The 15,819-nt window shown below is 42.3% G+C and overlaps 1 protein-coding gene and 1 long non-coding RNA gene across 2 annotated transcripts; one reads left to right on the top strand and one right to left on the bottom strand.

Annotated features, from left to right (window-relative positions):
• Window positions 1-231: 231 nt before the first annotated feature.
• LOC111960103 (odorant receptor 131-2-like) lies at window positions 232-2,674 on the bottom strand. Its single transcript, XM_023982012.1, has 2 exons — window positions 1,387-2,674; window positions 232-960 (listed from the first exon to the last, which is right to left on the bottom strand). The coding sequence occupies exons 1-2, from the start codon at window positions 2,427-2,429 to the stop codon at window positions 900-902; spliced, it is 1,104 nt and encodes a 367-aa protein (XP_023837780.1). The 5' UTR covers window positions 2,430-2,674; the 3' UTR covers window positions 232-899.
• Window positions 2,675-12,348: 9,674 nt separating this feature from the next.
• On the top strand, window positions 12,349-15,236 carry LOC111960089 (uncharacterized). Its single transcript, XR_002876766.2, has 3 exons — window positions 12,349-12,946; window positions 13,139-13,219; window positions 13,401-15,236. It is a non-coding gene; the product is annotated as an uncharacterized lncRNA (long non-coding RNA).
• Window positions 15,237-15,819: the final 583 nt, after the last annotated feature.

Here is a 15,819-nt window from a genome sequence, read left to right as displayed (position 1 = left end):
ATACGCACTATACATACACATGGATTTAGTACTGTAGATATGTGGTAGTGGTGGAGTAGGGGCCTGAGGGCACACAGTGTGTTGTGAAATCTGTGAATGTATTGTAATGCTTTTAAAATTGTATAAACTTCSTTAATTTTGCTGGACCCCAGGAAGAGTAGCTGCTGCTGCTTTGGCAGCAGCTAATGGGGATTCATAATAAATACAAATACTSCTCCAGATCACATGCTGTTCACAGTTTCAGCTCTTTTATTACAGAGAATCTGCCACTGAGGTTCACATGGCGATGAAGATGGGCAATAATGTTCAATCTGGCTCTTGTTTGAATGAATCGGGATCTTTTCATCTCAAATAAAAGATATTGTCTTGACTTTATCTCACACAAAAAAGAAGACTTTGCTGCTTCAGTTATCATTAATGAATCAACTCTTTCATAGTAGGTTATATTGCACAATGCACATGCAGTCAATCCTGATGGTCAGGTGGTCTTATACTGTAATACAAGGCAAATTCCTGCTGGAATCCTCTCTGACACTGTACAGTCAACACATTACAGGTTGTCTGAGGCTGGTCTGTCCATAGTGATGCCCAAGCCTATAAAGTCACTACACCCTGGGTAGAACAGAAGCACTTTCACAGCTTTGTACAGATGCTGGATAACCAAGTACTGTATGAATGTTCATCAGCAAAAAAATGGATACTCGTCTCAAATGTTTATAGTGAGAGTGACACCTTTCGTCTGGTTGCTATGTCCCCCATCCACCGCTGTCTCCATGACATCTGAAAGGCAGTATCAGTCCGGTACAACATGTCTTCAGCCCAGTCTATGGAGCACAGGAAAAGTACTTGTGGGTAGTGAAGTTACGGGAGCGGTGGCTACTTAGGTCTCATCATTCCCCTCAAACGGGGGTCTGTGGGGGCTCCAGTGAGATGAGTGTCTGGAACGTCAGTCTTCTTTCACTGGGGAAATAAGAAAAATATTCAAAGTCTGAGTAAATAAAAGGTGTCCGAAGCCATGTGATGTTTGTTACAAAACATTGTTTCATTTCCAATGTGGTAAGAATAGCTTGTCTGTAGTCTCACATCCCACATGATCTAAAACTGATGTCCAAAAAAGGAAGAAGGCAAAACAGCGAATGACAACTATCAACTTTCTTAACTTTGTCAGAGAATATACAGTATAAAATAATAGATATGGTTTTGGTAATAATCCCTGCTATTTCTGGCTGGTCTACATCCGTGAGTATTTACTCATCACATATTGTCTTTCAGTATGTATCCATTCATCATTCTCCATGCCACTGGGGTCACCTAATGAGTGTGCATAAAGTATATAACACTTGTTGGCATGTACAGTATCTTAGCCACAAATATTTGATCACATACCTTGGCTGGGAATGCAGACAAGGCGTTATGGCACGCCAGGTCCACTCCAGGGCCCGGTTGCTCAAAAGCATCTTAAGGCTAAATTCATCGTTAGAACCTAGGCTTTTGGGCTCTATTATGAAATTAGCCTTAAGATTCTTTTGGGAAACCGGGCCCAGGACGCTCTTCAGGTGGCGGGAACAACAAGGGAATCGGCGTTGCACCTGCTCCAAGAGTTCCTCTTTGCGCAAACCGTAGACGATTGGTGCGACGCACTGCGCCAAGCTAAAGAAGGCGAAACTAACCACCGCAGACAGTTCTTTGGTCCCCGGCTGAATGTGTCCTTGTTTCTGGAGAACTGTTAGCACAAAGTTCATGAAGTTGGGGAGGATGTATACGGCGAGTTGAGTACCGTGCAGGGCGAGGGTCTTGCATCCGACCATGTTGCGTCGATTCATCACTCCCAACCGTCGCCCCTCAAACAGTATCCTTACATAACTGTACAGAATGAGCGCCGTGCACACAGATATCAACAATATTTTTTCCAGGCCACCTTTCTTCAGCTGTTCCCTTCCACATTCCACATTTGTATCACTGCCGAGCATCTCTGTCTTGGAGAGCAGAGTTAGGGGGATAACCAGTGCGAGTCCCCATGTCAGTAGCCCAACTAGCCAAGGCCATTGCCAGACAGAACTGTACCACAGAGGATGACAGACAGCAAAATAACGGTCCAGCGACATAGCAGTGAGAGTCAGAAGGATATTGGACGCGCTGGTGATTAGGACGGTTATCATGGCCACACATATGGATGCCACTGGCTTGGCGTCGAAGTAGATCTGGAGGTAGAAAACAGAACACATTCCGAAGTACACCAGAGCGGACACCAACAGGTGAAAAACCAACACAAAGCGCGCATGGCCCCGAAGTCGATCCTCGCGCACTATAGTCCAGTTAATGATGATGTTGAAGAATGCCAATGTTATGAAGGCGATGGTCGACGCACAAACCCGTACATAGGTGTAGTCCTTTCCACCCGTTTCTCCAGTCCCGTTATACATCGACATTATTCCTTGATGCTGTATTTAGGGTATTTGAGTTGTTTCTTCATTGCTTCTGCCTTCTTATAGTATCCCCAGACGCTTAACAATTGAGTGGTCATCTAGGCTACTCAATCAGAGTACATCGAAGACATTCACTGCAATGCAATGTCTGTGTATGAGAAACCCCTCTCTTCTTTTCTATCCCTCTCTCTTTCTATCTCTCTCGCTGTCTCTGGCTGCCTGTCTGTCTTCCAACCCCAAAAGCGCACCAGTATGCACAGTGCGCAATCGCCACATTCACAAAGGGAAGTACGTTTCCATTTTCAACTGAATACTATAGGCTGCTTTTGAGATATATACTGTATCTAAAATAATCAAACATCATGCTAAACAATAACATTTTCCATCAACACGCGCTGCTCTGATACAGGACAGGCATATTACTCTGAGAAGTATAGCCTCATTTATGTAACCACATCCAGTAAATCATTTACTTGATTAATAAACGTCAAAATATCCTAATATAATAAAATCGATATAATCACTTTGTAATCTAATTTAGAATTAGAACCACCAGGGGTCACATTTATAAATGTCACGTATGCACAAAATATGCCCCAAAACATGGGTGCGCCAGTTTTCATTCAAAAGTTGGTATTTATAAAAACTTTACTTGAGAATGTGCTTATCCTCCCGTAAACTTTAGACCATCCACGCCTACTGCTCCTCCCCCTCAGGAATCACTTGATTCATTCTCCAGGATCATCTTGTACTGGACAGACGCCTGGCGATACTTCTCTCTCTCTCCCTCTTCCCTCCCTCTCCATCGCTCTCCCCCTCTCACTCTCTCTTTCTCCCACTCCCACACACACAAAATCCTGTTATACTGCACCGCTACTTGAAGCTACTTCCCTTCACACAAAGACACACACACACACACCTTGAAGTACTGCGTTCCCTTCTCCGTGATGATGATGCCCTGGTCTAGTTTTAATGCAGATTTCGTCTCCCATGATTACGGGGCATGGGGAAGAACAAAAAACAGTAAAACAGCAAATCACCTCTCAGAACACCAGACGCATCTAGGGAACGTTCAGTAGGCAAACAGGAAATGTAATGAACAAAAGGCCTAAAGCATGTTTCTGGACATGACACTGGTACATATGGCTAAACGCTGAGGGGTCAGAGGTGGGGGGTTATACCTTCTGGAAGGTATACATTTGTGCTGCAAAGTAGCTCCAGTAGGAATACTGTACTTGAAACTGCCTGTGTTTCCATAGCCATACCTATACACATCACAGTTAGATATCTATACCTATACACATCACAGTTAGATATCTATACCTATTCACACCCCAATTAGATATCTATACCTATTCACACAACAATTAGATATCTATACCTACACACACCACAATTAGATATCTATACCTATTCACACCACAATTAGATATCTATACCTATTCACACACCCCAATTCGATATCTATGCCTATTTACACAACAATTAGATATCCATACCTATTCAYACCATAATTAGATATATATACCTATTCACACAACAATTAGATATCTATACCTATACCCATCACAATTAGATATCCATACCTATTCACACCACAATTACATATCCATACTTATTCACACACAAATTAGATATCCATACCTATTCACACATCACAATTATGGATATTTAATTGTGATGTGAATAGGTATGGGTATCTAATTGTGATGTGTGAATATACTGATATAAGTAGAATCCCGGCAGCTTTGAGAGAAAAAAAAAACTTTATATCGGAGCTGTCTCGAGATGGCTATGCATATTCATGTCATGGCGTCTCCCTCCATTGTGTTACAGGCGTTGCTGTCAACAACCCTCATCGAATATTCAAAAAAAGATTACAATAATGAGATGTATCCACCAATCCAAAGAGGGGATAGAGGGGAGCTAGACAACCCACCGTGCCGCTTTGTGGACAACGACTCCCATTGTTAGGGCAGAGAGACATGTATCTTGTCAGTATATTCATAATGTTTGGTGGCATCGATCACCCCTCTTAGAGAGGTATGTGTCATTTTGTGGATGCAAGGAAGTCTCCAGTCAGGGAAAGCCACTGCATAGAGAGAACAAGGAGCAGAAGAATAACCAGCTGGACGGATTCCGTAGTAATTAGCATTTTGCCTGTATATTTCATAATAATAGTTTAACAAAAAAAAATCTAACAGGCTTATATGTTGTTTTGGACTGTTGTTTAAGACATTTGCTACGATTAAACTCAGCTGTTATTGTTGTAAACAATTATTTCTGATGTAGCAGTCGAGCTAGCTAACCATCATAATGGGTTTGGTTAGCTAGCCAATGTAGCTAGCTAGTGTCGTCATCCAGATAAGCATCTGAATTACAACTATTTTGAGTGTAATTCAGTTGATTGGTGACAATGGTATGAACATATATTCAGTATTATACGAGCATTACAGCATGATTGTAATCCAAAATAAATGTGGAATGGCATGTCTATTTAGACTTCGTCTGGGCTTGCTAATTGCTATCGTTAGCCAGTGGATGCTGGGAGTTGCAATGCGGTCTGGGAGTTGTAGTATAACCGGTTACTCTCTCTCTGGCTTTTTCTCCGTCTTTCTCTTTTGCTCTCAATTTCAATTTAAGGGACTTTATTGGCATGGGAAAAATGTTTACATTGCCAATGCAAGTGAAATAGATAATAAACAAAAGTGAAATGAACAATACAAATGAACAGTAAATATTACTACAAAAGTTCCAAAGGAATAGAGATATTTCAAATGTCATATTATGTCTATTTACAGTGTTGTAACGATGTGCAAATAGTAGAAAAGGGAAAATAAACAAACAAAAATATGGGTTGTATTTACAATGGTGTTTGTTCTTCACTGGTTGCCCTTTTTTTGTGGCAACAGGTCACAAGTCTTGCTGCTGTGATATTTACATTGTGGTATTTCACCCAATAGATATGGGAGTTTATTAAAATTGGATTTGTTGGATTTGTTTTTTAATTCTTTGTGGGCCTGTGTAATCTGAGGGAAGTATGTGTCTATAATATGGTCATACAATTGGCAGGAGATTAGGAAGTGCAGCTCAGGTTCCACATTAATTTTGTGGGCAGAGTGCACATAGCCTGTCTTCTCTTGAGAGATGGGTCTGCCTCCTGCGGCCTTTCTCAATAGCAAGGCTATTGGTTGGGTCTAACTGTATTGCTGTCGTGGGGCTCTGTGGGGTCTGTTTGTGAATAGTGTCCCAGGACTAGCTTGCTTAGGGGACTCTTCTCCAGGTTCATCTCTCTGTAGGTGATGGCTTTGTTATGGAAGGTTTGGGAATCACTTCCTTTTAGGTAGTTGTAGAATTTTACGGCTCTTTTCTGGATTTTGATCATTAGTGGATATCGGCCTAATTCTGCTCCGCATGCATTATTTGGTATTTTATGTTGTACACTGAGAATATTTTGGTTGAATTTTGCATGTAGAGTCTCAATTTGGTGTTTGTCCCATTTTGTGAATTCTTGGTTGCTGAGTGGACCCTAGACCTCACAACCATAAAAGCTAATGGACTCTATATCTGATTCAAGTACTTTTAGCTGGATCCTAATTGGTATGTAGAATTTTATGTTCCTTTTGATGGCATAGAAGGCCCTTCTTGTCTGTCGTTCTGCCCCTGAACAAGGCAGTTAACCCACTGTTCCTAGGCCGTCATTGTAAATAAGGATTTGTTCTTAACTGACTTGCGTAGTCAAATAAAGGTTCAATTAAAAAAAAATAGTGCCTTGTCTCTCAGATTGTTCACAGCTTTGTGGAAGGTACCTGTGGCGCTGATGTTGAGGCCGAGGTATGTATCGTTTTTTTGTGTGCTCAAGGGCAACGGTGTCTAGATGGAATTGGTATTTGTGGTCCTGGCAATTGGACCATTTTTGGAACACCATTATTTTTGTCTTACTGAGATTTACTGTCAGGGCCCAGGTCTGACAGAATCTGTGCAGAAGATCTCTCTCTCTCTCTCTCTGTTCCGCTCTCTGGCTGTCTGTCTCTCTGGATGTCTGTCTCTCCCTCTCTCTGGCTGTCTGTCTCTCTGGATGTCTGTCTCTCTCTCTCTGGATGTCTGTCTCTCTGGATGTCTCTCTCTCTCTCTCTCTCTCTCTGTCTCTCTCTCTCTCTCGCTCTCAATTCAATTTTCTTTATTGGCATGACGTAGCAATGTACATTTTGCCAAAGCTTACTTTGGAGATTAAGTGATACATTTACAATATGAACATAATTAAAATAATACCAATCAAGATTGTCAACGGGACAGTCAGTAACAACAATAATCAAGGCTAAAAAATAACCATACAATAACAATGGCATAGAGGACACAGGTTGGTTGGTCTGTCAGACACTGTCCCTCATTTTATGGCAGGCAGCAATGTAGTGCGCTGCCAACCCACAGCTCTCTGCGTCCTCCCCCAACAGGACGGGTAGCCTATTCTCATCAGGGAGGCATTTGAAACCCTGAATAACTGTTTCAAATTTGGGGAAATGGTACTCTCTAATTGTTTTATATTTTTTACATTTTGTCAGGAAATGCAGCTCTGTCTCAGATTCTACTGTGGTGCAGTGGTTGCACAGCCTTTCCTCTACAGGGAGCCAGGTTTTCCTGTGTCTACCCTTCTCAATGACAAGGCTGTGCTCACTAAGCCTGTACTTTGACAATATTTTTCTAAAGGTTTGATCAGTAAGCATGGTCAAATAGTTAGCCACGGTGTACTGTCGATTTAGGGCCAGATAGTACTGCATTTTGTTTTGTGCTTGTGTTTCCCAATAGGTAATGTAGTTTTGTTTTGACTGTGTTGTGATTTGGGTTATTCTGATTGATTGGATGTTCTGTTCCTGAGGCTTCAGTGTGTTAGTAGAACAGGTTTGCAAATTCAGCCCCAGGACCAGCTGGATGAGGGGACTCTTATTTTTGCTTAGCTCTTGGCATTGCAGGGCTTGGTAAGGATATGAGGGCTCACTGTATTTTAGATGTTTCCAAAACTTAATTGCTATTTTTTTTAGTTATTATTATGAGTGGATATTGGCTTAATTCTGCCCTGCATGCATTGTTTGTAGTTTTTCTCTGGACATATAGGAGAATCTTACAGAACTCTGCATGCAGGGTTTCAATGGGGGGTTTGTTCCATTGGGTGAAATCTTGTTTTGCAAGTGGACCCCACACCTCACTGCCAGGAAATGCAATTGGTTCAATGACACATTCAATTAGTTTTAGCCACATGTCAATAGGCATTTCATTTTGAATTCATTTTTTTAATGGCGTAGAATGCCCTGCGTGCTTTCCCTCTCAGTTCCTTCACTGCCTCATATACTGTAGGTGTCCAGTTGAGCTTGTTTTTAAACGTAAGTAATTGTAGTGTGTGCAGTACTCTATATATTTTGTACCAACTGAGAACTTTGGTTTAACTCCCTGAGATCTGGATCTTCTCTAGAAAATCATAATTTTTTATATTTTTGGTCTTTACTGCCAGGGACCAGGTCTGGCAGTACTGCTCTAGCAGGTACAGGCTCTGCTGTAGGCCATGTGCTGTGGGTGACAACAGGTACAAGTCATCTGTGAAGAGCAGGCATTAAACCTCTGAATTGTGGAGACTAACACCAGGAGCTGAGGATTTTTCTAGAATAGTGCCCAATTCGTTGATATAAATACACCCCTTCAAATGAGTGGATTTGGATATTTCAGCCACACCCGTTGCTGACCTGTGTATAAAATCCAGCACACAGCCATGCAATCTCCATACACAAACATTAGCTGTAGAATGGCCTTACTGAAAAGCTCAGTGACTTTCAACGTGGCACCGTCATAGGATGCCACCTTTCCAACAAGTCAGTTCGTCAGATTTCTGCCCTGCTAAAGCTRCCCMGGTCAACTGTAAGTGCTGTTATTGTGATGTGGAAACGTCTAGGAGCAACAACAGCTCCGCCACCACAAGCTCACAGAATGGGACTGCCGAGTGCTGAAGCGTGTAGCGCRTAATAATCGCYTGTCATTGGTTGCAAYAATCACTACCGAGTTCCAAACTGCCTCTGGAAGCAACGTCAGCACAAGAACTGTGTCGTGGAAATTCAGTACTAAGAGAGACTTGGTCATTTCTTCAAACAATCATCTTTATTTAATATCAATTAATTATTGCAATAATGAAACCGTCAACCCACCAGTCTTGACTGACTGTTAGGCTGAGAGTCTTCCCTTTACAGACAATGCACAGTTTATATAGCTAATACCCAGAATGCTTGTTTCCACCCCTCCTTAGTTTCCCAGATGCCAGGATAATTAGGAATACCGAGGCCTTTGTTCTGCTCCTCCAGGCCATCTCTATCCCGGCTAAACATACACCATATCTTGTCTATGGAATGCAGGCTCAATCAGACCTTGAGACATACGTCTCACATGCACCACTAATAGTATGGAATGTGTCTGTTGGTTTTCATCACTAAGATATCCATCTCAAGTGATCTCTAGTAAAACCATGTGTCCTCGACGCCCAGACTAGCTGCAGGAAGCTAAAGTGGACACCATAAAACTCAGCATTAGCAGGACAGAAATATCTTACTGTTTGTTAAGTAAATAATTGTTACATATCCAACAAATAAGGTGAATACATAATTTTTCCCTCACAACTGTTCTTCGTGAGCTTCATGAAATGGGTTCCCATGGCCGAGCAGCCGCACACAAGCCTAAGATCACTATGCGCAATGCCAAGTGTCAGCTGGGGTTGTGTAAAGCTCACCGCTATTGGACTCTGGAGCAGTGGAAACGCGTTCTCTGGAGTGATGAATTACACTTCACCATCTGGCAGTCCGACGAACGTATCTAGGATTGGCGGATGCCAGGAGAACGCTACCTGACTGAATGCATAGTGCCAACTGTAAAGTTTGGTGAAGGAGGAATAATTGTCTGGGCTTTTTTTCATGGTTTGGGCTTGGCCTCTTAGTTCCAGTGAAGGGGAATCTTAAGACTACAGCATGCAATGACATTCTAGTCGATTCTGTGCTTCCAACTTTGTGGCAACAATTTGGGGAAAGTCCTTTCCTGTTTCAGCATGACAATGYCCCGTGCACAAAACAAGGTCCATACAGAAATGGTTTGTCGAGATTGGTGTGGAAGAACTTGACTGGCTTGCACAGTTCCCTGACCTCAACCCCATCGAACACCTTTGGGATGAATTGGAATGCCGACTGCGAGCCAGGCCTAATCGCCCAACATCAGTGCCCAACCTCACTAATGCTCTTGTGGCTGAATGGAAGCAAATCCCTGCTGCAATTTTCCAACTTCTAGTGGAAAGCCTTCCCAGAAGAGTGGAGGCTGTTATAGCAGCAAAGGGGGGACCAACTCCATATTAATGCCCCTTATTTTGGAATGAGATGTTCGACGAGCAGGTGTCCACATATTTTGATCATGTAGTGTATTTCTGTTTCTCTCTGGCTGTCTGTCTCTTTGTCTGTCTTTGTCTGTCTCTCTGGCTGTCTGTCTCTCTGGTTGTCTCTGTCTGCCTCTCTGGCTGTATATCTCTCTGGCTGTCTGTCTGTCTGTCTCTAGCTGTCTTTCTGTCTGGCTGTCTCGGTCTGTCTCTCTGGCTGTCTGTCTTTCTCTGTCTGTCTGTCTCTATGGCTATCACTGTCTGTCTGTCTCTGTCTGTCTCTATGGCTATCACTGTCTGTCTGTCTCTGGCTGTCTCTCTGGCTATCCCTGTCTGTCTCTCTGGCTGTCTGTTTCTCCATCTCTCTTTGCTCTATTTGTGTCTGTTTCTCTTTGTCTACCCCTCTCTCTCTCTGTCTCTCTGTCTCTCTGTCTCTCTGTCTGTCTGTCTGTCTGTCTGTCTGTCTGTCTCGTGTGAAACTGAAAGTAAATCAACCATTGTCCTCCTTGGCCTTGGGTCCTAAGTGATTCTTCTTTGTAATTGCTCCTAACTTTTCCTTTTCTTTATTCTTTCTATGGTTGATATCGCCAGCTGCAATGATGACATGACAGTCTTAGAAGAGGTAATTTGCAGACTCCAAATTGTAAGCATTGTTCATCTTTTGTGTCATATCCAGTCATGTGAAAAAGTAAGAACACCCCCTGGAAAGTTGTCTTTTTTTGTACATATTTGGACACATGGATATGTAATCTTCAATTCAACACTATTGACAGATAAAGGTAATCTAATTCAACAAACTACACTACTTTGCAATCATTTATTATTTGAAAAATCAACAGAAATGCAATTCCATAGTGTGGGAAAAAGAAGTAAACCGCTAGCTTCAATAGCTGGTGTTGCCCCCTTTGGCTGAAATAACTTGATTTAGCCGTTTCTTGTAACTGTCTATCAGCCTCTTAGATCGACTGGGAGGAATTTTTGCCCACTCTTTACAGTACTGCTTCGACTTTGTCATGGTCRAGGGTTTTCTTTCATGCACGGCCCTCTCCATTTCATTTTTTTGAGCCATTCTCTTGTAGCTTTGCTTGTGTGTTTTGGATCGTTGTCCTGTTGCAAGATCCATGTTCGGGTTCAGCTTCATCTTCTTGACAGATGGCCTCACATTCTCCTCAAGAATTCTCTGGTACAATATGGAATTCATGGTTGAATCAATGATGTCAAATTGGCCCTGAAGCAGCAAAGCAGCCAAAAACCATAATACCACCGCCTCYATGCTTTACGGTTGGTATGAGGTTCTTCTGTTCAAAGGCAGTGTTTCGTTTTTTTCGCCAAACGTGGCGTCTGGCATTGCGGCCAAACAGCTCCACCTTCCTGACCTCCCATGTAGGCCAAGTTTGTGCAGTCTCTTTCTGACAGTTTACTCATTCCTTTTGACATTGATTGTGGCAAGAGGCCTGTAGATCACTTGATGTTACCCTAGGGTTCTTAAAGACATCTATGAGCATCTTTCGGTCAGCTCTTGGACTGAATTTGGTGGGACAACCTGTCCTAGGAAGATTGCCATTGGTCTGGAATTTTCTCCATTTGTAGATAATCCGTCGGACAGTGGAATGATGTACTTCGAATTGCTCAGAAATAGATTTGTAACCCTTCCCAGACTCATGGGCATCAATAATCTTTCTTCTGAGGGCCTCGGGTAGGTCTTTTGATCTTGGCATGATGTGTTACCACACACCCATATGGTCAAGACCAAACCAGACCAAGTTTCTGATCTTTATGGAAGGCTGGACCCTCCCAAGTTACTCTATAATAATTTTCTAATAATTTGCACCTGTTTTGGTGCACCTGATTCTAAGTTGAGACATTTTATGTGATGGTAAATGTAGCAGTGTACAAACTTTTTCCACATAAGGAAATTGCATTGTTGTTGATTTTATTTGCATAACATTTTCAAAGTACATTTTTTTTGTGTGATTTGTTAAATTGGGTTACCTTTATCAATTAATGTGGTTGGAATTTAGCTCAAATATCCATGTGTCCAAATTACTTATTTATTTTCATGACTGTAGTTCTAAGGAAATTCTGATCAGTTTACAAATAGTATGTGTAATGGAGAACTAAAGGACTGTTTTACTCTTCTGTTATCTGCTTTGGTTTGGGTGTGTTCACCTCTGTTTACTCTTTCTGTTTCTGCTTTGGTTTGGGTGTGTTCACCTCTGTTTTACTCTTATGTTTCTGCTTGGTTGGGTGTGTTCACCTCTTTTTACTCTTCTGTTTTCTGCTTTGGTTTGGGTGTGTTCACCTCTGTTTTACTCTTATGTTTCTGCTTTGGTTTGGGTGTGTTCACCTCTGGGCGTCGGTCAGAACGCAAGGATGGCAAGACACGGTGAGCGGTTGGCTTGTAGTTTACTGAAGGAACAGAAGACAGTAAATAACAGCATGATATGTACAGGGCTATGGCTTGATCACTAGGAAGGCTCCTGCTTGTGCCACTGATCCATAACTGTGGATGTGGAAAGGTGATAGTGCTTGTGTGTGGTTGTCCTATAGGAGAAGGCAGAATGCAGAGTGCCATTAATATCAGGAATAATATACAGCAATTATACAACGACATTACATGACACCACTTACAATTTAAACCACAGTTCAAAGGCATCACTTTCCTGCACAGTTTACTACAGATACAGGCCCTATTCTAAAGTACCACTAGGTGGCAGTAGTAACACATTAATGACTAGGCCATTACTACATAACTGAACCGTGGAATCGCAAACATCGGAAAGGGGTTGGGCATAATACTGACTAACATGCACTGGCACCATTTTAGGCTTTACTAACTAATAATCACTGTCATACAAGGCTTATACACTAAAAAGGCACACTTTAGTGCTATAATAACCTAAATAGTATACATAGGCACACACAAACATAATACACTGGGTATATGTTATTAACTCCTTTATATAACTAAATGACTGCTGTGACCGCAACCTGTCGTCCACTACTAAAGGACTACAGCAGACGTGTCGCGGATGTTTTTTTTCCAAAATCACACGGGTAAGAAAGGAGATCCATGAAGTGAACATGGACAGCAACTCTAAACCCGAGTTCTCGTGGAGTAAAGGTAAGCATGGCTCACCTAGGGAGCTCTACACTCACAATTCCACCTAGTTCAGGAACTGAATGGGCATTCTTTATATTTTATTTTTGGTTTCATATTTTTCTACACCTTTTTTCTCCCCAATTTCGTGATATCCATGGATGGGCATTCTTATGGAGAAATCTGTAATGTAGTGAACATTATGCCATTTTCCAGTCCCTGTATTCGTGCTGTGGGATTCCAGTTCCGTGTTTTACAGTAGCCAGACGGCGGGAGGAATATGCCATGTGAACTACAGTATGTAATGCCAGGATTTACTTCTGAGTAAAGTTAAAYTAAAGTATACGAACGCMCCGACCTCAGTTCTTATAAACATAAGTAATCTAAATAACTGTACGTTACAAAATCAAATGTCTTAGTCAACTGAATTGAGATCAAATTAATCTGTAACTCTTGACATGCTCTGTCCTACTCCCAGGGTTGGATGGGGCAGTGCATTTCCTCAAAATCAAGACGTCCCTGACAGTTGGATCATGGACATGAGCGAGATCTTAGAATCGTCCAGCAGCGACAAGCAGGACACGGAAGGAAAGGAGAGTGTCTAGAAGAAGGTGCTAAGGGTGGTCACGCCATCGTGGTGTCCTAACTCCTCGATGGACTCATAGTGGCCTTCCCTGCACAGACAGCCACAGACACGCTGGATGACATCATGGCARGWATGTGAGCAGTTACAGTAGAAGCTGGTTCTTCACTTTCCTAAATTCTTCTAATAACTACAAATAGGGACAGTGTTCCCCATCCTTTTCCTTAATGCTGAACATAGTTTCAATACATTTTCAACATAATTCACAAATGGTTTTAAATGAAATCTTAAATTCTAATGTAATATGATGTAGTTATAATTTGAAKGTTGACTCTTATTAACACCTCTCTCTCTCCGCCTGTGACAGTAGTGGTGAGCATCAGTGCCTATGTTGAGCATTACAACCTCACCCATACCCACAGCACAAACGCCCATCAACGCAGTGTCCCCACCCTCCCCCTGTGGACAAAGATGTACATATACAGTACCAGTCAAAAGTTTGGACACACACTCATTCAAGGCTTTTTCTTTATTTTAACTTTTTTCTACATTGTAGAATAATAGTAAAGACATCAAAACTATGAAATAACACATATGGAATCATGTAGTAACCCAAAAAGTGTTAAACAAATCCAAATATATTTTAGATTTCAGATTCTGCAAAGTAGCCACCCTTTGCCTTGATGACAGCTTTGCACACTCTTGGCATTCTCTCAACCAGCTTCATGTGGAATGCTTTTCCAACAGTCTTGAAGGAGTTCCCACGTATGTTGAGCACTTGTTGGCGTATTTTCCTTCACTCTGCGTTCCAACTCATTCGAAACCATCTCAATTGRGTTGAGGTCGGGAGATTGTGGAGGCCAGGTCATCTGATGCAGCACTCCATCACTCTACTTCTTGGTTAAATAGCCCTTACACAGCCTGGAGGTGGGTTGGATCCAGGGGCGCCGTATGGGGGGGRAAAGTTAGGACGATTTTAAGGACCTGTGACTGACAGGTGGCCTAAAAAATTATTGGAACATTAGGTACATTTTTTTCAATATTAAATTATTAACCTATCATCATTAATGTAATATTTTTTTTACAATGTACTAATAAAACAAACGTTTCTTTTTATTTTCTGGTTTTTGGCAAAAAGTAATCATCCAGAGAGACCCTGTATTTCCCAACCCCCCCCCAATACAACTGATATTTTCAGTGGTATTGTTTTCACAAACATGCCCCCATAAAGAAAATAAGAATTAAATACAGGTTCAGCCCCAGGTTCGACCGTGATTTGGCAGAGTTACTCCACATCAAGAATTGCATTTGGCGAAAGGCTCGGCACACGCATACAGGCTGACTGGCTATCGTTCTGGCAAATGAGAAATAAGTGCACTCAGTTTATCCGGAAGGCCACATTAAGTCAGGATTCCTATTTGACTCAGCCATGCCTCCGTGCACGTCCAACATTTCCTCATCTCCCACCCCTTCTAATGCGACTATCCCTGATGCTTTTACTTCTTTTTCCCCTGCCCTGCTACAAAGTTTCTCCCTGCAGGCAGTCACTGAGTCCGAGGTGCTGAAGGAGCCCCTTAAACTTGACCCCCAAAACACATCTGGGTCAGATGGTTTAGACCCTATCTTCTTTAAGATTGCTGCCCCTATCATCGCCAAGCCTATCATCGCCAAGCCTATCATCGCCAAGCCTATCATCGCCAAGCCTATCATCGCCAAGCCTATCATCGCCAAGCCTATATGGATGGTCACGTTTTACAAGGGTATGTTGGCAGCATGAGTAAAGGATGCTTTGTTGCGGAATAGGAAGCCATTCTAGATTTGACTTTGGATTGGAGATGTTGGATGTGAGTCTGGAAGGAGAGTTTACAGTCTAACCAGACACCTAGGTATTGTGTAGTTGTCCACATATTCTAAGTCAGAGCCGTCCAAAGTAGTGATGTGGACAGGCGGGCAGGAGCAGGCAGCGACGGTTGAAGAGCATGCATTTGGTTTTACTTGTATTTAGAGCAGTTGGAGGCCCACGGAAGGAGAAGTTGTATGGCATTGAAGCTCGCTGAGGGTTGTTAACACACGTGTCAAAAGAAGGGCCAGAAGTTAATAATTACAAAAGTGTCGTCTGCGTAGAGGTGGATCAGAGAATCACCACGCAAGCAAGAGCGACATCATTTGATGTAAACAGAGAAAGAGTCGGCCCAAGAATGAACCCTGTGGCACCCCCATAGAGCTGCCAGAGGCCCGGACAACAGCCCCTCACGATTTGACACAACTGAACTCGATCAGAGAAGTAGTTGGTGAACAGCGAGGCAATCATTAG

Source organism: Salvelinus sp. IW2-2015, linkage group LG37 (genome assembly GCF_002910315.2).
Source record: "Salvelinus sp. IW2-2015 linkage group LG37, ASM291031v2, whole genome shotgun sequence".
NCBI classification, from domain to species: domain Eukaryota; kingdom Metazoa; phylum Chordata; class Actinopteri; order Salmoniformes; family Salmonidae; genus Salvelinus; species Salvelinus sp. IW2-2015.
The sequence above is the reverse complement of the archived record's forward strand: the minus strand, read 5'-3'. Positions and strand labels throughout refer to the sequence as shown.